The 22,787-nt window shown below is 35.6% G+C and overlaps 2 protein-coding genes across 3 annotated transcripts; one reads left to right on the top strand and one right to left on the bottom strand.

The window, feature by feature from the left end:
• Positions 1–94: 94 nt before the first annotated feature.
• On the top strand, positions 95–18,067 carry LOC128211416 (WD repeat domain phosphoinositide-interacting protein 3-like). Its single transcript, XM_052916186.1, has 9 exons — positions 95–232; positions 3,098–3,274; positions 4,337–4,424; positions 5,177–5,271; positions 7,376–7,566; positions 8,143–8,228; positions 8,974–9,075; positions 9,767–9,888; positions 11,377–18,067. Exons 1-9 carry the CDS (start codon positions 166–168, stop codon positions 11,481–11,483), a joined length of 1,035 nt encoding a protein of 344 aa, XP_052772146.1. The 5' UTR covers positions 95–165; the 3' UTR covers positions 11,484–18,067.
• Positions 18,068–19,133: 1,066 nt separating this feature from the next.
• Positions 19,134–22,167, bottom strand: LOC128220108 (uncharacterized). Of its 2 annotated transcripts, none has more exons than XM_052928372.1 (3): positions 22,073–22,167; positions 20,595–20,882; positions 19,134–20,051 (listed from the first exon to the last, which is right to left on the bottom strand). In XM_052928372.1, exons 2-3 carry the CDS (start codon positions 20,875–20,877, stop codon positions 19,855–19,857), a joined length of 480 nt encoding a protein of 159 aa, XP_052784332.1. In that variant the 5' UTR covers positions 20,878–20,882; positions 22,073–22,167; the 3' UTR covers positions 19,134–19,854. The 2 variants fall into 2 exon arrangements, with proteins under 2 accessions (XP_052784332.1, XP_052784338.1); XM_052928378.1 differs by having other exon boundaries at positions 22,035–22,157.
• Between the last annotated feature and the right edge of the window lie 620 nt (positions 22,168–22,787).

The raw sequence follows: 22,787 nt of genomic DNA, 5'->3' as shown, positions 1-22,787 counted from the left end.
CCATAACCTTTTTTCCCCCGAAATTTATTTTAAATCTTGCCCATTGATATCTTACTTTAAAAGTTAATTTGATTCATTGGAGACTATTTCTAACCCGGAAGTGTTTGAACTTCCGAAAAACAAACTTCTCAAGATAAAAAAGTAGGCGTGTTTTGTTTTTGCGCGATGAATTTAAGCGCTTCAAACACGTATGGTAATGGACTCCTGTATTCCGGCTGGAACCAAGACCAAGGTACCATCCTTTGCCTTAGTTGCCAGGTTTAAACCACATTCCTAAATATTCTGTTCCCAAATAAAGAGTGATTTTTTACGAAATGTCAACAATATTTGCAGGGCATGGACGGGTAGAAATTTTGGACACGGCATCGTCAATTATACGGGGTTCCTTGTATATACATATTAAGAAGCGAACGACGGAAACCAACTTCAAATAATAGCATATTTTATAATACTCATGGTTTCCGCCAGGAATTTCATAAGGCATGTCGGAAGGGGAGGGTTTGGGAGGGGTGTCCCCTCCTTACGTCGATTTTTACACTAAACTAAAGACGGGAACGCGACTCAATTACATACGACGACATAGCATAACCCTTGTTTATAATAACACCGATATCTTAACACGGTTCTCAATTACAATTTAATAATTTAATTGGTTAACAAACGCACTCGGGATTAAAAAACAAAATAAAACGACACATGATTTATGTTACCGAAATCAATTAACAACTTATTGTTTACTTTGCATTCATAGATGATTCTAGGGATGAAGGTCGCAATTACGACAGTGGTGTTTTTCACCCATTCCTATTTGATAAAGAATAGGAGGAGTTTGGTTAATTGCACTGTTGAACCTCACCGACACGCCTTCATGCTGTCGTCGATCCTGAATGGCTGATACAAATGCCGTAATAGTCCCGACACGCCTTCTGGCTGTCAGTCAACCGTTGCAACCGTTGGAATCGCAACAAAACTGTGTATTGTCAAAACTGATGATTGTTTTGATAAGGGTTGTCGCTACGCGGATTAAAGCATGTCGGCATAATTAACGCGTGTCGTTAATTAGCCTTGCCAGCGGAAGGCACGTCGGGCCCGACATGCCATAAAGGGCTGGCGGAAACCCTGATACTTTATGGGTTGTTGTCATTCGCTGTATTTGCTTTAGCATGTAGACAGAATTGGTGTAATAAGATGGAAGAGACGCTGTTGACTCTTAATTTTCACTCCTAGTGCACCAGTCAATTGTAACCACGCCCCCCAAGGTCCAGGGGTATACCTGGAAAAGCCGGTGAAATGGGCCGTGTTTTTACCTTACTGGTGGCCCCGCAGTGCCGGGTGAATGCGGTTGTTTTGTATTCGCACAAAATATAGCGGGGAATGTGCCTTACTAAGGGTCCCTGGGGTGCAGGGGCATTTGGCGGGGATTTTACCATCATTTCTTTCTCTCAGGGCGGGGGTTTTACCCGGGCTTGGCTGGACCCAAAGTCAAAAGTCCCCGCTATTCCCCGGACCTGGAGGGGCTGTTGTTACAATTGACTGGTGCATAGCCAAGCATCACTGTCGTTTTTACAGTTTTTGAAACCACTGCAGTGTGCGAAATTAACCAAGTGTTTCCCCTCTAGTCAATGGGGCTACAGACTGAGTTTTCTGTAGCCCGAGCCAGATTTCCATTGCCCACCGGTTAACAGAAAAACGCATCTTATGTACCTTATATGGTTAAAATAAGGAATGATATGACAACTGTAAAATTTCTTATTTCATTTTGTATGAATGCAAGTATGGTGGTGGTGTGGTCCTGTGTTGACAGAGAGAGGGGAGGCGGGTGATGGTTCGATTGTGGCCATAATGTGGGCCATGTCAACCCTACTGCCGCCTGTATATAATCCAAATCATATCAAAAAAGTATTGACAGTCTGAAATTTGATCTTTTAACCAACAAGCCCAATGATTTCATTGCTAGTCGGGCTATCTTAAAGGAATTTTCATAGCCCAGGTAATTTTTTGTTGCCACGGGCGATCGGGCTACTGTTAATGTCGCACACTGCACTGCAAAGCTACGGTATCCCTATCGTCTGAAACAGTAATAAGGATTGTTTGGAAGGTTTTTGTTTGTCAAATGAAAAGAGTAAATGCTGTTTCTGTTCATGTGTGCTCAGTCACAAAGTGGGTAAACATCTTCTATAAAACACATGGAGAAGAAATGGTTCATTCACTTCAACATCTAGCAGTTAACAACATCTAGCAGTTAAAATACTTAAAAAACACTAAACATATAGGACATTAGTCTAGTACCAGGTAGTAAAATTGCACCAGGGAACTAGCCAAATTGTACTGGCCTCATGGGTACTTGTCCATGCCCTTACTGGAATGACTTCATTGGTTAGGCCAGCAGAAGTTTGGTTACAATTTAAACAATTGTTAACCAATGTTAACCAATTGTTGCAAAGTAAACTTTAAACACGTATGGTAATGGAGTGCACTCTATATAGGGCTTAAATTCACAACCACAGAGACACTAGCACTGCTACATGCCACCGCCTAAGTTAACCCGGTCAGTTCTGAGCTCAGCGCAGTGAGAGGGTGATTGTCCGTATGTCAACAACATTTTCTTTCAAACAACTTCTCCTAAACCACTGGTACAATTTCAATTATTCTTCAAAGGAATGTTCATTGGATGGTCCTCGTCCAGATTACTTGAGTTAATGTAAGAAAGGATCATAATGCAGTTTTCATATTTATGTTCAAAAATTGATGTTTTCTGCCGAAAACTCTTTTAAAAGCATTTGTAAAGCATTAGTTATGCTTATAGCCACAAAACTTTCATTTTGCGAACGTAAATATTAAAATCTTTGATCTGATAATTTTTCAACAGTCTTATATCACTGGTTTTTTCAGATATTCAAGCAAAGATTTGTTCATTCCAAGACAAAAAATAAAATGAAAGTTGTCAAACTTTCCCCCTTTTAAGATTGTAGCTTTAAACCGCCACAACTTATATCTGCACTTAATGCAGTGATTTGTCATATATTTCACAGAATCATTACTCGCTATGACCCCTCACTTAAAGTTAAGATAAAACTTTAAAAAATTGTGTTTGCAGGATGTTTTGCATGTGGAATGGAAAGTGGATTTCGAGTCTACAATGCAGACCCTTTGAAAGAAAAAGAACGCCAGGATTTTACAGATGGTGGCATTGGCCATATTGAGATGTTGTTCAGATGTAACTACTTGGCTTTGGTGGGAGGGGGAAAGAATCCCAGATACCCTCCAAACAAAGGTTTGTGTTGATATTGGAACAGAAAGATATCTGCGATTATTGTTTTGGAAGTTCGCAGAATTTAAACGTAAAAGAATAAAGCTTGTTGAAAACGTTTGTGAATTACATGTAGTACAAAAATTAGTTCAATGTGATCTAGATCACATTGAACTAATTTTTGTACTACATGTACATTAATGAGTGAAATTTTCGTATTTTATCAAACGCATTAAGGGTCTATTATACATTTCTGGTATCTTTAGACATCCCACACATGTTCTTTATTCAAGTTAAATCTGTCTCAACATTTGCAATAAAAAGGTAAAAGCTATACAATACAGATAGCACCATATTTCGATGGTTGATAACTTAATTTAGCTCTTAGATATGTGATGCTAGTGTCATGTCATTGTTGTCATTTTCTAAAACTTTGAAGTTGGTTTAATCTGATCGAGATCTGTTTCATACGTAAGGGTTATTTAAAAACTACATTATGGTAGTTTATTTCATAAGTGGATAATTGCAGAGTCAGTTTGCACTTAGTGTTAGGTATTAATAACTCTTTTATTAAATAAAATTGCTAAGAAGATGCGTTATAACAATTACATCAATTGAATTTTGCCCTTCATTGTTTTTTTGACATTATCATACAATAATACTTGTTATGAAGTGATGTTGCTGTAGTTTAAAACTGTCGTATTGCACTTTAAGTTTAAACTTATTTATTTTACAACGATTGTGAAACAAGTTATTACAGCATTATATTAATCACTCTTGTTGGCATGATTTAACGCGAAAGTGTGGTCTTGTGTTGTGCGGGAGATCAGAGTACCCTAAGGAAACCCACTTTTCCGGCTTGGTGACCACAAAACCAAATTAGCATGTGCCAAGGCTGGGAATTGAACCCAGGTCACCTAGGTGAGAAGCAGGTGCTCCAACTACTCAGTTACTGGACAGACAATATATTGCACTTTTAATAGGTGATTTTTTGTGATATAGGTTACTTGCAGTTTTATGATACTTCGATGTATATAATAAACACATATATTTTAGCTTGTCTAGGTATTATTTATGATGTTTAAGTGATGGTATGGGATGACCTGAAGAAGAAGCATGTGATAGAGCTTGAGTTCTCCAGCGAAGTCCGCAGTGTGAGGCTACGCAGGGACAGGTATATTTACATTTAGAAGTTTTGGTCTTTTTTAGAAATTTGTTAAAATTTAATATTATGTGGGTTTAGCTCTGAAAAAACAATTCCCCCCCCCCCCCCCCCCCCCCCCGAACACAGGCAGTGCTGTATAGTGGTAACCACAAATTTATCGCCAAGGATATGTAACGATGTTGGTGTTTCCTTTGCCCAGTGTTAATGTACCTTGGAATGTTTTCACATAACATCTTGGGTTCGGAAACTCAGGCTCAGAATATGGACTCTTTTTCAGTTTGACACATTTAAAATGTTTTAATGACTGTCAGAGCTGTATATTTATGCATATATTTAAAATATTTTTAATGTAATTTGCAGGAGCTGTATTATAATACATCTGCTATTGGTAGTCTCATTTGCAGGAGCTGTGTTATAATCCATCTGCTATTGGTAGTCTCATTTGCAGGAGCTGTGTTATAATCCATCTGCTATTGGTAGTCTCATTTGCAGGAGCTGTATTATAATACATCTGCTATTGGTAGTCTCATTTGCAGGAGCTGTGTTATAATCCATCTGCTATTGGTAGTCTCATTTATAGGAGCCACTTTATAAACATTCTTTTGGTAGTCTCATTTGCAGACGCTGTATTATAATACATCTACTATTGGGAGTCTTGTTTGTTTATTATTGATACAAACTCAATTTTATGAAACAAACTTGTATTATTGAATGCATGTTTAGGTCAATAAAACAATGTGAAATGTTGTTTTGTTTTTCAGAATTGTGGTGGTGCTGGACACAATGATCAAAGTTTACACGTTTACACAGAACCCCCAACAGCTTCATGTGTTTGAAACTTGCCAAAATACAAAAGGTTAGTGTTGCATGAACATTATTTGTGTATGACATGATAATGGCTACCTGTGACCTGGTTCATTAAAGGATCTTAGTCATAACTTCAATAATATTAAATATGCATTAATGTTGCCAATTTCAATAGTTCATTTTAAGCCTGATCTTTCAACAAAAAAATTAAGAGTTATAGAAGTGGGAAAACCAGGCGGGCAGCCAGTTAAGTGTGCAGGCAGATGTCGTTAACAATTCTGCGTTAAATATCCCTTGTCATAAATTTAGAAGTTTTTATCCAATTGTTATGAAACTTGGTCAGAATACTTGACTGCATGTTGCCATGAACAATTATGAATATTGGTCACCTCTGGTGAAAAACCAGGTCACTGGGTCAAATCTTTGAAAATATTCAGTCAACAATTATATTCACTTGTTGTTTAAATACAAATCCCAATGCACAAATTCATTTTTTCTTTCATAAGTTCAACATAACTATCCTATCTTCATGACATTTGGTCAGAATATTTCAATCTAAGGCCATTTTTTTACGTACAGGTCTGGCTCCAAACAATACAATAAATGGAAGTAAAAGCAAGCAAGTTTTAATTACTGCCCACTAACCATACATCCCATTGAAAAAACGCCATTGTCAAAACTAAAAATCCTGCTCTAATGTTGGTTTCCCGCATTGCCCCATGTTTGTAATCCTTAAAAGTGACTTAAGTTCAATTCACACAAATAAGGAAACAAGCACCTGACCTTAAGTCCCTTGCTTAACATGGAAATGATGTAACATTTTTTAGTCAAACAAAAGGTAAATAATATCATAAAACAATGAGAAGCATAGTAGCATGTTAATAATTTTTATGCCCCCCTTCGAAGAAGAGGGGTATATTGCTTTGCACATGTCTGTCGGTAGGTCGGTCGGTCGATCTGTCCGTCGGTAGACCAAAGCTTGTCCGAGTGACAACTCAACAATTCCTGGACATATGGTCATCAAACTTGACATGAAGGTTGGGCCTGACCAGTATATGACCCCTATAATTTTAGGGCTCATCAGGTCAAGGTCACAATGACCTTTAATGGTAAAATAATTTTAAAGCTTGTCCGAGTGATAACTCAACAATGCCTAGACCTATGGTCATCAAACTTTTTATGGAAGTTGTGCCTGACCAGTAGATGACCCCTATTGTTTTTGGGGGTCATCGGGCCAAAGGTCAAGGTCACAGTGACCTTGAATGGTAAAAGGTTGTCCTTGTGATAACTCGACAATGCCTGCACCCATGGCCCTCATACTTGACTTGGAGATTGGGCCTGACCAGTAGATGACCCCTATTGTTTTTGGGGGCCAAAGATCAAGGTCACAGTGACCTTGAATGGTAAAAGGTTGTCTGTGTGATAACTTGACAATGCCTGCACCCATGGCCCTCAAACTTGACTTGGAGGTTGGGCCTGACCAGTAGATGACCCCTATTGTTTTTGGGGGTCATCGGGCCAAAGGTCAAGGTCACAATGACCTTGAATGGTAAAAGGTTGTCCGAGTGATAACACGACAATGCCTAGACCTATGGTCATCAAACTTGACTTGGAGGTTGGGCCTGACCAGTAGATGGCCCCTATTGATTTTAGGGGTCATTGGGCCAAAGGTCAAGGTCACAGTGACCTTAAATGGCAAAAGGTTGTCCTTGTGATAACTTGTCAATGCCTGCACCCATGGCCCTCAAACCTGACATTTAGATTTTTGGTGACCAGCTGATGACTCCTATGGATTTTGAGGTCATAGAGTCAAAGGTCATGGTTATAACACACTCTATCCTCACACTTTGAATGATCATAATCTTAAAACTGCTTAACCAGCATCCCATGTCAGTGACAAATCAGCTGTCATTTCGGTCCATGCATATTTCATTAAATTGTCCATATAATCCTGACAACATGGCGCTCAGGGGGGGCATAATGTTTGACAAACATCTCTTGTTTTGTCAATGCTTGTAACTATAATAAAACTTGTTGATTATTTCCATCATAAGATGCATTAATAATAATAATAATAATAATAATAATAATAATAATAATAATAATAATAATAACAAAAAAAGCCCATGTTGTAATACCTGCAATCTACCCAGGTCTGTGTGTGATGTGTCCAAACAGTAACAACTCCCTGCTCACATTCCCGGGGAGAAAGATGGGCCATGTGCAGGTCGTCGACCTCGCCAACACAGAGAAACCTCCCCTAGACATCGATGCACATGAGGCCTCGCTCAGTTGCATGGCCCTTAACCTGCAGGGCACACGGCTGGCAACATCGTCAGATAAGGTGGGTATATGGCTGGCAATATTGCAGATAAGGAGAGTACAGGACTGGCAACATCATCAGATTAGGTGGGTATAGTTTGTATGCCTAACTGAATCACAGGGTTCCCATGGTCAAGGAATATTCATTACTGGACAAGGATATTTTGGAATTGGGCAAAAGCCAGGGAAATTTTGAAGCAGGGGTTCAGGGTGAATCAATTTTTTTAAAATAGTAGATAAAAGAAAAACGGCTAAGGTTTTGTCTTCATTTCTGGTTCAAACATACAATTTTACAATGTTTCATGTCTGCAATTTTCATTCTGTATTTCATATGCAAAATTTAAAGTTAAACAGACATAAGGCATTCTTACTTGTATCATCCAGTAAATTGATACCATGAATTGGTGAATAAAAAATGTGGGTTTTGCCATTTGGATAATATATACATGTATGTAACCAAGTTTAGGTTCAAAGTGGTTTTAGAATGTTGTTCTTCGAAACTTATCAAAACCAAAAAGAATATTTTTGCATTTTCAGGTGGAAAGTTGGAAAGTTGACTTGCTTATGAAAATTACTTTGGCGTCATATTGTTTTACAGGGCACATTGATACGAGTATTTGATACAAGTAACGGTCAACAGTTACATGAGCTTCGGAGAGGGGCCAATCATGCTAACATTTTTTGGTAAGAATTTATCATTGAGGTAATCTTAAGAAACCTTTTTGGTTAAGGATCAAATTTAGTTATAATGATAGTTTTTCTGTAATATTCAACAAAATGAAGCTCTGTTCTGTAAAACAAATGTCCATCTACATGTACCATGTACTCAAGTCATTAACCGAAGAAACCACTAGCCCCAATTTCTAAATCAGTCTTGTTAGTCCCTTATATCATGACCTAACTTAGCACACTATTTTTGTTCTTGTATAAATCGTTTAATGATTTCCTTTCAAAGAAATTTGACACTTTTAAAAGAAATTATTTTAAAAATATTATCTAGATTAAATTATTTATGTTTTGTAAAGTCAAGTTTAAGCAAGTGATTTGGGTAATGAAATAATATACTTGTACTTATTAGGCAAAAGATATTTAAAACAATTGTGGCCGGTATGGTGATTACAACTTGAACGCTTTTGCAATTGCTTCAATGCTAATGTGTGTCTCTGTTAATACATGTAATACATGTAACTGCTGGATATGACATATACTAATAACTTATCATACCATTTATTAAGCATTGCCTTATCCTTTTATAAGGTTTGAAGACTTACTTGTCAGTTTTATCAATGATAAGGTCTTACAATTAAAGGGGCATCACCCATGTTCTGTATGGCTAGGTAAGTTAGACTTGACAATAATCATGTTTTTGTGCTATTTCTGTTTGATATAGAAATTGCTGTTTATTTATAGTACATTTTGAATATTTCAGTATAAACTTTAACCAAGATTCCACATTACTGTGTGTATCTAGTGATCATGGGACAGTGCATATATTTTCAACGGAGGATACCAAAAAGAATAAACAGTCAAGGTTTGTAATTATAAGAAATACACCGTTTATGCTAGTTACCTCCCCTGGATCAAATATAAAGCATAAATGATGATGCCTTAAACTTACTTACATTATTCTTGTACTTCGTGCTATGTTGTATGTCAACAATCACATAAGAATGCTAGAACTAGAAATTTCCATATTATATATCATAATTTTGTCATAGATTTAATAGAAGGAGTATTGTAAGAAATGACACATTAACATATTATTGAGCAATAGATTTTCAAGAGCCTAACCATGGTGATTTTTGCATGTAGGTAACGTAGAAGGTGTTTAATGTTTGTTAAAAACTTGTTTTTATGTCATCTGTTTTATCCAAAAAAAGTGGAGGTATTGTCATAGCCTTGATGTCGTTGTTGTCGGGGGCGTCAGCATTGTGGAACACTCAAACCTTTGCCAATACTTTTAAACCATTCTAGATATTCTTATGAAACTTTGTACTCATGTATAGTAAAGCCCATAACCTGGGCTTTAAAAATTATTATAGACAAATTATGCCCCTTGTTCAAATGAGGAAAAAACAAAAGAAGAGCATTAGCCTGCGCTTCATGGGCCTCTTGTTGTCCTCCTAGTTTAGTACTATTTGTTTTTATATAAAACTGACATTGTAATTAACTATTTAACCTTTAACCGCAATGCATAAATATACATGAAGTCTATATTTCAGTTTGGCAGGTGCCGGTTTTCTTCCTAAGTATTTCAGCTCCAAGTGGAGTTTCTGCAAGTTCCAGGTGCCTGGTGGGGCTCACTGCATGTGTGCCTTCGGCTCGGACAGTAACTCTGTGATAGGTATGGTCATGGAAACATTTCGTTTGTATTTTGTTTTTCAACTTTTAGCTTGTCCAGTGTTATCTTCACTTACAAGGGGATGTTGGAGGGGCCCTTTGATACAGGAAAAATAACGTTTTTTTCGGCAAACAGGGAAAAAATACCAACATGGTTCATATAAAGTTCAACTTGTTTTATTTAACAAACCTGTTGACATATTTATGTATTGCACTATATTGGGAAAATAACTTTTTAGGAGAGGATTGGGTTCCCAAAAGGGATAAAAAAGCACACTGCATGTCTCTTAGTTTTTATGCCCCCCTTGGAAATAGAGGGATATATTGCTTTGCACATGTTGATTGGTCCGTCGGTAAACTTAAGCTTGTCCGAGTGATAACTCAACAGTTCCTGGATGTATGGTCATCAAACTTGACATAAAGGCTGGGCCTGTCCAGTAAATGACCCCTATTGATTATTATCATTGGGTAAAAGTTCAAGGTCACAGTGACCTTTAATGGTAAAAGGATTTTAAAGCTTGTCCGAGTTATACTCCACAATGACTAGACCTATGGTCATCAAACTTGACATGCAGGCTGAGCCTGACCAGTAGATGACCCCTATTGATTTAAGGCTCAAAGGTCAAGGTCACAGTGACCTTGAATGATAAAAGGTTGTCCTAGTGATAACTCCACAATGCCTGCACCCATGGCCCTCAAACATGACTTGGAGATTGAGCCTGACCAGTAGTTGACCCTTATTGATTTTGGGGGTCATCGGGCCTAAGGTAAATGTCACAGTGACCTTGAATGATAAAAGATTGTCGGAGGGATTACTCGACAATACCTGCACACATGGCCCTCAAACTTGACTTTGAGGGTGGGCCTGACCAGTTGATGACCCCTATTTATTCCCTGCTGCTACGAGGATACATTTTTATCTGCAAATATCACTCATCATCTGAACATGATTAAAAACTGTACCTACTATCTTCACACTTTGAATGGTCATAATCTTAAAACTGCCTCAAAGGCATCCAATGTCATTGACAAATCAGCTGTCATTTCAGTCCATGCTTGTTTCATTCAATTGTCTAAATAATCCTGACAACATGGCGCTCAAGGGGGGTGAGGCACAATGTTTGACAAACATCTGTTGTTGTTTTTATGTTTTGTTTTTTGACATTTTTAATAGATCCATGCAATTAATTACTGATTTTGCCCAGGATTGTACATAAGTTTTTGCCATACATAAATTTTCGCCATTAATCTTTTAATAGTACTTACACTGATAATAATACAAATACAGTCGAATCCTGTTGGCTTGATATCGCTTGGCTTGATTTCCTTGATGCAAAGAACTTATTTTGTTTTACTCATTTTAAGCTTTCCTGCTTGGCTCAATATTCGCGATGCTCGGAAGTATTTTTGCTGGTCTCTGGGATATAGAGCCAAAGGGTTTTGACTGTATATCATTTGAGAATGTTAATGTTTGTTTTTTGTTTCCATACAGTGGTGTGTGCAGACGGTAGCTACTACAAGTTTGTGTTCAACCAGAAGGGGGAGTGTACGCGAGACATGTACTCACAGTTCCTTGAGATGACAGACGATCGATCATAGTCGCACACACATTACTCTCATATACATCAATAAACTGTCACCTTCATAACTCATAGTTATATGGAACATTAATTCTGTGGCTAGTTGCCGTAGCAAAGAGTACAACACAGTGCTCTGTCAGAGCTCTCATTATATAAAGCTACGACCCAACGACCTGAATCAAAATAGTGTTTTCCAGTTAAAAATAGAAAAAGTTTACCAATAGAAAGAGTTGCAAATTTAAGCCAAACCCACAGAAAGTCCATGTGGTTTTTAACCAACAGATTTTCTATCAGACAACTTAAATCGAAATAGAGCTATCGGCTTGGCAGCGAAATTTTAGCCAGGCGACCTATATGGCCCTCTATGCTAACTTATGGTTGCAAAGGATATGGTTGTAGAGTGCTTGATAGAAAATAGTTCAAGCAAGCAGCCCTGTTAAAGTCAGATACTTCTTGCTTTTCCCTTTTCAATGTTAACTGGCAAGCGAGATATTTTGGATAGCGATGGTCCTATTTACTAAGTGTCCCTTTTTTACATTTTAAAATATGTTAAATCTTATTCATTGGAAATACTGCTTTTGTTGCAATAAGAACTATATCGCTGATTTTTTTCATCATAAATTATTATGACGTCACATGATGTATATCCTATGTAAAACAATTTTAAATCATAATTTCAAACCATTGAAATATTGACTTGTTTCACAATTAATTTTCAGCAGAAGTGTTGATGTGCATTTATGTTTAAGTATGATATGCTCATGTCCATCTTCCATTACAATATAATGTCTTGGTAGGATCATATGTGCCAGACATCGACATTCCTTGTATTAACCGGTGCTTTAAAAACTGCGTTCATGCATATCTCCCATGTATGATGAGTCAGGAACAACAATGCGCCTTAAGTATATTTAGCCGGATTTTTCATCGAAAAATTCCAGGTTATAGATTGACGAAAACTCCGGCGTTCGGGTGATGTTTACGATTTTGTGTTTAAGTTATATTTTTGTGTCATAAACAAAACAGTTTTTATTTTGGTGCTGTAAAATAGGCCATTAAGTGGAATATTAAAACAAAATACTAGTAGTGTTATATGTTCTTATTCCGTTCATAAATACTATAGTCTTTATCCAATTTTCATGAAACTTGGTCAGAACATTTGTCAACATGATGTTTAGGACCACTGTTAATATGAGTCATGGAAGGTCAACAAATAGGTCAGAAAAGTTTGAAGGTGGGTCTGCACCATTTACCTTTTCCTCTATTCTATTAAACTTACAACCTGCTGCAAAATCTTATTTGTCAAAATGAAAAATTGGGCATTAATGTGTTGTCTGCATTAATCCCTTATAGAAATGCATAAAGATAAAGATAAGTGTATTTTAAAAGTAATAATAATTTGTAATTATTATACTAAGTAAAACTCTGGAAAAGTTAAAAAAAAATCTTTTCGTAGAAACTGTTTTATATCCATTCAAATGATAGCCCCTGATAATGTCAGCAAATAATTACACACTTGTATTGTATGGTGCGATGACCCAATACTGCATATTAAGAGTCAGATTTAACCATAATAAACACTTGTTAGGTATGTAAGAAAAAGAACTGACCATGAACATGTTATCGGTCAGACTTGGGAAACAACCATCAGTTATGTGTATAGTTAACTCGGCAAATCTTGGGTCAAGTTCTGGACTTCATACATAATAATGATAGATGCATTTAATTGTACATGCTCTGGGTTTCTCCACTGTCTGTTTAAATAAGTTTGACATTAAGATGCTGCCAGTTTACACAGAGTTATAATGATTTCATGGATTTGAACTTCATTATACAAATACGACCTTTTTTTGTACCCTAATTGGCGTTCCCATTAAATCAAACAATAGAAATAGCAATACACGAGGCCACAGTCACATTATTCCATTCATTATGGAGCCAGTGTGTTGCAGGAATGATGTACAATATTTATGAATTTCTGTTGCTGAACAATTAAAATTATATGTAATATTTCGTGCCAATTTGTGCTTTCATCAAACATCTGATCATCAAGTCATAGACAGATCCATCACTCGTGTGTATACGAGTTTCAAAAGGTTTGACATATTTGAATTTATGTATCTGATTTACAAATAAGTCTGTCACTCCATCGAGCCATTAGTAACAATGTAAATTTTTCATCCCTTGAGACCCAATGAAATGTTGGTATCCTTTGAAAGGGTGCTCTTAACTTTTAACTGATGTGTAAAATAAATGGTAAAAAAGTCATCATACATAATGTTATTGCATTTCTTGATTTTAGCTCTACTGGCCAAAGGCCAGAAGAGCTTATGCGATGGTAATGTGTATGTAGTATGTGCGTCCGTGCATCCGTACGTCTGTAATCATTTTCTTGTTAACGCGATACAGTCTCTGTGTCTGTAGTTTGCACATTCATCTTAACAAAATTGGTTGTGAATGTTTGTTTAAGTTATGCACCTGGGGTCATTACTGGTCGCACCCAGGGCTCACAGGTTTGGTAGAATTAAATTGGGATAGGTTTGAAAATATTTGTGTGTTTTTGCATCCTTCTCAGCACAATTGCTTGTGAATGTTTGTTCAAATTGATCAATGTTGTCCTGGGATGCCCTTGAATTTGACCTTTTGACCAACTTTTTTTAAATTTTTAAAACTACAGAAATTTTTTCCATGAGTACAGTTTTGAAAGCATTTTTTTTGTCAGATGACTTTTACTTGGCACATATTAAAATAGTTCATGCAACTAATCTGCTTACAATACTTCCTGGGCTCAGATGTTGAACGTGCAACGTTTTCAGGTAACCCAAACACAAAATGTGAATTTAATGTCTGTTGCCTTTTACCCATACATACATGCTCTGGATTAAAAATGACCACAAGAGCCATGCCAGTAGAGCATAGGCCCTTTTGGGCCTCTTATTATTTTTTGTTTCAATTAGACGAGAAATAACTGATTTTACATCCTTGAATAAGTACAAAAAAACTTTTGGTAATACAGTCCAAATTTGCTATGTCGACATCGGATATCTCGACTTTCTGGTTGTGTCGACTTTTTTCCCCGGTCCCTAATTTATTCCTTCTTATTCTTTATAAAATAAATCTGCTAATGTCGATTTTTGCTATGTCGACCTAATCCAGTCCCTGTGGTCGAATTTCACACATTTTCTTTGTTTTTTTATGATTCTTTGTTTATGATTCTAAACTGTTTCAAAGGATATTAAAACAAAATGGGTCAACACTAAAATTATCATAATTGTATATACAATACCTTGATGTGTCATAGAAGTGATGTGCTTAAATATAAAGTGTGCTTTATACGGATAAACCACAGTGTCTCATGCAGGAGACTGTCATTTGTATAAACTGATGTTACAGTTATGCCAGTCTTTTGGAAATAATATTATACTTTTTTCCTGTTTTATGCTGTGATGTTATTTATGCAGTGCTCCTGCCAGGTTTTAAAAAGGGCAAAGTCAGAACAGGCCCTTTTGATGTGCCTTGAATGAGCCTTAATGAATCGGGTCTTTGCAAGGGCCAATGTTCGATTCTTATTGTGTACTAATTATTAGAACACGTATTGTTAGAACTACTTTTAATACTAATAGTTTGCTATGAATACCTTAGCTGTTATATTTTCTTTATATTTTTAAAAGTATGTATATTAATTTTATTACTTTTATACTTATGTTCTGACAATTGAATCTAGTCAAACTAAAGGACATAGAGGGTGTAGTAAAAAGGCAGCAGGGTGCTGGAAAATGGAGGCGGGGTGCCCCACCCTGCTATTTCAGCCTAGCTGGAGCACTGTTTATGTAATAGTATTGCAACTGCATCTAAGCCTAGTGTTTTAACTTGTACATGAGCACTCTGTGCGAGCATATAATTTCAATCATGAAGAAAGTGGGTGCCCCTAAAAAAAAGAATACATTTTTACCAAAATATGCTTAAATTGTAGAAAAAAAGTGTATGAATGCAGAAAAATCATGATGTAACTGTTTTTCACCATGTTGATGCTGTCAAGGGCTATCTTTAATATGTAGCATGGGGTACAAATGTATATTGTATGCAGAGTAGTTATTGAATGGTTAAGCTCCGCCTTTTTGCTTCTGTTTTGATATGGGAGACAATATACATGTATATACAAATACAATTACCAGCATGATACAATCCAACTTCTTGAAACAGGTAGTTTCAAATTTAATAAGTGGAATATTTTTGCATTCAAATTAGTGAACTTGAATTTCCTTTTGAAAATTTGCTTTGCTTGTTAGAAGTTTCTTCCATCTAGGTGGAATTATTGTCTTCCGTAAATAATATTAATAATGTAAATAAAAAATATATATACATTGTTTTATTTATAAATTGTAATTAAGAAATGTAATAAGTTATTGAAATATTTGAGATATTCTTTAATATACATTTAATGCAAATGTTTTGCTTTTTTTTCTATTATCTCTTGACATATTAAGGATTAAAAAACATTATCTTCCTATCAGAAGATTTTTCTATTGTTAACAAATTTATAGTGTTTGAACAGACCAGCTTTATCAGTAAATACACAATGTATACATGTGTGTTGAGATTACAGTTGAGGTGTTGTGAAATCCGTCTTGTACGAGAACATAAGCGGTACATGTTTTGTACTTTGTTTGTGTTACATCATCTAGATATGTGGATGAAGTTTAACAAGTTTAAGACGACAGGAACAAATGCACGAGGAAGGGGATTTATGTGTTTATGTGAGCATACTCGTCAACGTTTATAATGTGCAAACAACGGCATTTTTTTAACTTGCATATAGCTACATGTCCATGTACATATTGTGAATCACAAACTCTACTGTGTATGAATATGCTTGTAAATATTATGCACCAGTCAATCGTAACCACCGCCCCCCTAAGTCCAGGGAATAGCAGGGACTTTGCCTTTCGGTAACCCTAGGTAAGGCCCATTCCCCACTATATTTGGCGCGAAGATAAAACCACCGCATTCACCCGGCACTGCGGTGCCACCGGGAAGGTAAAATTAAACAATGCCCAATTTCCCCGGCTATCACCGGTATACCATTGGACCTGGGAGGGGGTGCCGTGGTTACAATTGACTGGTGCATTATGTTGTTTGTATCGGGCATTCAATTCTTACCCATGTCAAGTATATGTAAAGGTCGTATATTTTCAATACTCAAAAAAATGGGGGGGGGGTCAGGAAATTCTAACTTTGTTATAAAAAATCGCTAAAAGTTAGTCAGGTTTTTTTGTTTAACAAATGTGGCTTGCAATAAGATGAACCAGTCTACAAGATAGCCCCACACTAGGCACATTATTTTGTACAGTGTAAACGAAATAATATGAAACTGAATTGTATTTCTACGAGCTGTAACAAGAATTGGTCCAATACACAGAGATTCTGGAATGTGATTTCTGCTACTTTTTGTGAAATCTGTATGTTATCAAGCAGGTTTCTTTAGGAAAAAAACTCTTTCCCAGACCAACATGACCTCTTTTGTAGAAGAGTAATGTATGTTAATGTTTTCCAATACTCTTTGAGAACTAGATATATTTGCAGATTATCTTTCCTCAATCGTCTTCAAAATTATTGATTATAAAAATATAATGATGATAAATACACAACAAGATTTCAGTACATTTGTTTAATACTGCCATATTCAAATAAATAACTGACGTAAGAAAGGATATTCCAATATGTGAATTGCAAATAAACAAGGGAAAAGTCCGTCAAATCCAAAAGTATCATTCCACATTCAAATACCAATATCTCAAAAAATGATCTTATAATTGATACAAAATTTTGTGTTACAATTAAGCAATAATTCCTTGACATATTTTGATTGTTAGACATAGAGAAGAATAAATGATCTTTGTCATAATTTTTTATTTTGACCTTTTTTGACAGCAAAATAAAATACACATGTAAATCCACCTTAGAATAACCATGAAGCCTTATTTATGAAAGTATTTTTTGGAATCCTTATTTTGCTCCAAATTTATGAATTCTAGAAAAAGATATGAGCATCTATGTCTTAAGGTGTTTATCACCCCAAAAAACAAGAACATCTTTAAAATTGAATTTAAAATATCTTAAAAATCTTAATTTAAATCTGTGTTCATGAACATAAAAGTTTCAACACCTCGACTTGATCTTTCAATGAACCAGTGCATATGGTTAACAATTGAATCATTTTTTTTATTTAATAAAAAATGTTGGCAATATTTTTGACATTTCAGTGACTGAAACTTTGTCAACACAAATGTGGAGATGCTTTTGACATTATATGTAGATTATATGTATAATTGTTCCTTAGTAAAATGATGAAATCAAAGTGATAATTCTAATGAAAACTTATACACAGTAACTGACATTGTTAAAGATGCGCTGCATCAAATGTTTGTTATGTTAAAATGTTAAGCTTATTTGCGCTGTGCAAATGAAGATACGTTTCGTTGAAAAATGTTTGTTTTGTATATTTTTTACATCGTACTCACACAATAAAAAATGAAAAAATATTTCATGTTGAGATATGAAATGTAACAATAATGAAAATATTGAAAATAAATTGTTGATATGTTACAATTGTTCTGTTGTTTTTTTGTGTGTTTTTTTATGATTTACCATCTGTCTGAAGGATGGGATTTTATGAATTTTTGTGTTTGATGATCATGGAAGGTTAACATGACATTAACACATCATGAAGCTACATTAAAGTGTGGCAATGCTGCCTTAAGTCGAACTTAACCCAATCCTGTATCAAAGTTATATTATTTTTGTATCTATTTAGTTGCCAGTCTGGCCTTAGGTAGACATAATTTACATATCGCCTTTAAATACCAACCACAAAGACTATAAGTAATCTATCATGTGTTTCCGGTATGGATAGAAAAATCCAACCTTAAGTCAATTGTGTATAAGCCTGTAACAAAGCTTGTTACCAGCCACGCAGCGTGTCCGAAGGTCGGATGTTTTCGATTTTTTTTCTTGCATATCTTAAATTATCTGTTTGTGGAAAAAATTACCTAGAAAACGCACTTTTGTACATGTCACCAAAAAGCTTGTGCAACATAGTCGAATAGATTCTCTAAAAATCACGTTTATACGATTATTTATTTTCAATTTTAATTGAAAGTCTGGCATACTTATATATATTTGATTGCGCATAATAGAAATGGCATAATATACTTTTCATAAACCATACAATAAAAGAAATAAGAAGTGGTGCGTTGTTGCGCGTGACTCATCTTACATGGGTGGGTGTAAGACAGGTCTTTTTAGCACTGGTGATATGACCAGAAACACACATCCGGTATGCAAGAAACTTGGAGTGATCCAATACAAAGACCCCCATTCAGATATATTTTAACGTTTATCCATGCATATGTGTACAGATGTATACTGACATCACAGCAGATTGAAGGCCAAGGCTCGTCTAAACTTTTAAGTCAAACGACAGACATAACAGCTACGTATATTAAAGCAAAGGGTTTTTCCTATGCTAATCATGTGCATATCGCCCCAGGGGCAACATATGTACAAGTTTCATTTTACGATCAATGACATACCACACAAAACAAGGACCCCTTGTATTATGTGCAGTGTGCTTCCTTAACTTACAAATATAAATGAAGACCAACAGTCATATAATAACAAGTTTATTTTTTATTGCAACAGATAACAATGTATTTATAATAAAAAAAAATCATTAAATATATTATATATCAAAATCAAAACATTCAATTAACCCCAACAAATATCATAATCTTATTTGTTGACAAACATTCAAGTACACTCAAATAGTTAAATAATCCTAAAACTATTTACACTGATTCTGAAATAAATATACAATGTCACCGGTACTAGAATCTTATGACACAAACACTAGTGTCCATGCATTGTAGGAAAAACATAAATTGCCAAAACATAAATTGCCATTTTGATTGACTTGTTCAACTTCTTCCATGAGATCAAGTTTTTGTCTATTTGAATCTGCCAATATATAATCAATGTTAAAGTAACATCTTGTATCTTGTAAGAATGACAATGTATCATTCTTCATACATGCATTTCTTTTTGCACAACAATTTTGCATTGACTTTAATGAAAAGGCTAAAAAAAGCATGATTTCAGTTTGGATTCATGTAATGATAATTTTAATTCTGGTTATTATACTTGGGAAGCCGGGCCTCGGCAAGGGCTCTTAGTCTCCACCAGCCAGTATCGAGCCAGGGACCATAAATCCAATATCAGAGTCATGCAGGCACTCAGAGACTTGTCACACTTTTATAACAAACAGCACCATGATTGTCACATTCATGATTATCTTGTTCAAACATGTTTTCACTGCGTTATCATGACAAGGGTCATTCCTCCTTCCCTGATTCCCCTCTCCAGTTAAATGCAGATAAGTCCAGCCTCTTTCCAAGGTTTTTAAAGACTCCACTGCCTATCTGCACAAAGTAGTAGCTGCAGACAAGAAACATACTGAAGCAGAGAGCTAACATCCCGACCAGCAGTAGAGCTCCTCCAAGGATGAACGTGCTCACAGCCAACAATGTTCCTGTAATGAAATATATTTTAACCTAGCATTTTATAAGCAATATGACCTAGATGTTTTTTCCACAAATTGAATATCTGCCAATGATATAGCTTCCTCGTAAAAGAGAGTGGTAAAGTTTGATTCTGGAAGTCTTACAATACATTTATCGAATGAAATACTCAACTTTAGAACAAAACTTTTAATTGATTTTGGGTTTTCCGCTTTGCACACTCGCTTCACACCTAGGCGACCCATGTTCGATTCCTGGCCTTGGTGCTTGGGAGTTAGGTCTATGATGACAAACCTATACTAGTGGATTTCCTTCACATACACTGCTTTACCCACAACACATGCGACAAGTACACACACTTGTGCATCATTGTGTCAATGAGAGTGATTAATTTAATGTAGTTATACAATCTTGTTAAATAAATAAGTTTAAACTAAGTGAGATTTTAATACTCAAAAAGATAACTTGTTATTTGACATGGAGTAGTATATGAATTATTTCGCTATCATTTAACATAAACAAACATGTTCATAATAAAACCAAGCAAGTCAAACCTTCAACAAAGAGAAATCCAAGGAATGTGAAGACAAGACTGCTGAATACGAAGACAAGGAATATGATTACAGGAACAGAACACATCCCTAAAGTGACCAGCAGGAACACACTTCCTACAGGATGATGTGCACAGAAATTCTGCACTTCTTTCCATTTTTCTGCAACCTCAAAATATTCCCACAGGAACTTAAAAAACTCTATGAGCTGGTTCTGTTCTTCACATTCATAATATTCATGTTGCTTCTTATCTTCTTTTGACAAGTTTTCTGTCAGTGAACTCATTTCTCCTGAAAAATAAAACATGTGTCTGATTTTAATAATAAATACTGTAAGTTGTAACCATATCAAATGTTAAATTTGATATATTATAGTATATGTTAAAATATTAAGTGCCCAAATGTGGTGAATAGCAAGTGTGCTAAAAGACTTTCTCATAGAACATAATAGCAACTTCACGGGGAAAAAAGTTTAACATTCATGGGTAAAAAGTATGCTTACTGTTTTAGTTATATTAAAACTTAGTTACTGAAAGCTTGCACCAAGCATGAAATGTGTATATATTGTTAAATCCTGTCCTTAAAGTTACTTTCTTGAATTTGACCTGAGTTAGTAACGTGATTGGGTTATAAAATAGAAGCCAGCTCATGCGTAGGTGGGTCATAATGCACTACTATCAATTCTGAAAGTTAAATGATGATATCACTTAAATTTCGTAAAATACATGTTTATATGTGAAACCAATGTATTGCGCATTTTGTATGCTTATATTGACGTCACACACATGATGTAATTAAAATTACTTGCACAATTAACATATCGATATTGCAACTACCGGTAGTTTAATTAACTTATTTAAATGCTTTCTGAAACTTAAGTCTTTCTGAAACATTAATCCAGAAATAAATGATGATTAATTCTTGTATTTTTAACCCATTGGGATATTTTAACTATAGACAATGAATGCAGTCAAATTAAGTTGGGACGAAATCAGAGGTTGCTATGGAAACATGAGTAAAATAATGCTCATAAATTGTCGAAGTATATTGGACAATGACAACCCTTTGAAAAAAAGAATTTTAAAGAAATTAATAAACGTAGAAAAATTCACTATTTTTGGCATTTTTTAATAAATGAATTATTTCATTTGTAATAATAATGTCTGAAGGCCAAAAATCGCCGAGGGGCCCATATGTACATTGTATTAATATCTTTCATTTCATCATGAAGAAAATCAGGGATAATATCATTTACAGACAATTAACGATTTAATTAATACACTGGTTTTATTAGCGCACTATACTTGTAAGAATGACAACAGTTATAAGCACAAAAAAACTGATTAGTTTATCCGAATATGGCAACATCCGAAGATAGCCAATAATAATACATAGATAATTAATGAATTTTTGGAGTAATAAGCCGTGAAAGGCAATTTTCACCTAGAATATTAAATCACAAAGTTTTCAATTCCTTATACCTCTTTGCAATTAACACTTTCTATAGCTAAATTTCTTTCTTTTCTTCCAATATGTTTTTGTTTTTATCAATCAGTCATATCAAGTTACAAGACGCTTGCAATTTATTTTTTAAAACGGTAGGCAAGAAACGGTTAGCTTTATGGGTTGTATGTATGTATTTCTTTAGACCTTGCGGTCAAGGATAACCCATGAAAGTGCAAGCACTTATTTCCAACGGGGTCCTTTGTTTTTGCTGAAGGGACAGCACGCAGAAGAGACAGTGGTTGGATACTAGGAAGTCCGGGTGTTATACCCTAGCTCTTTTTCGAAGAGACCCCTTGGTTCTTTTACGTGCTCGGTGTAAAGCACCGATACACGGGGTACAACTTTTCTGGGTTAAACCAGTACTGAGTACACCACTTTTCTAAGCACTACCCTTTAAATGCCGAAGGCCAGGCAAGGGAGCTACTTGTACCAACTTTTAACGTATTTTGGTCTGACGCGGCCAGGGATCCGAGTAGTCCTGCCAATGTACCAAGTGGCGGGAGAAAATGTGCCAAGAGGTGGGAGAAAATGTGCCAAGAGGCGGAAGAAACTGTGCCAAGAGTCGGGAGAAAATGTGCCAAGGGCGGGACTAAATGTGCCTAATGTGTCAAAATGTGGGAGAAAATGTGCCAAGAGGCGAGAGAATGTGTCAAAATGTGGGAGAAAATGTGCCAAGGGCGGGACTTAATG

Source organism: Mya arenaria, chromosome 2 (genome assembly GCF_026914265.1).
Source record: "Mya arenaria isolate MELC-2E11 chromosome 2, ASM2691426v1".
Classification (NCBI taxonomy): domain Eukaryota; kingdom Metazoa; phylum Mollusca; class Bivalvia; order Myida; family Myidae; genus Mya; species Mya arenaria.
Note: the sequence above shows the minus strand (reverse complement) of the source record. Positions and strands in the feature narration are given on the sequence as shown.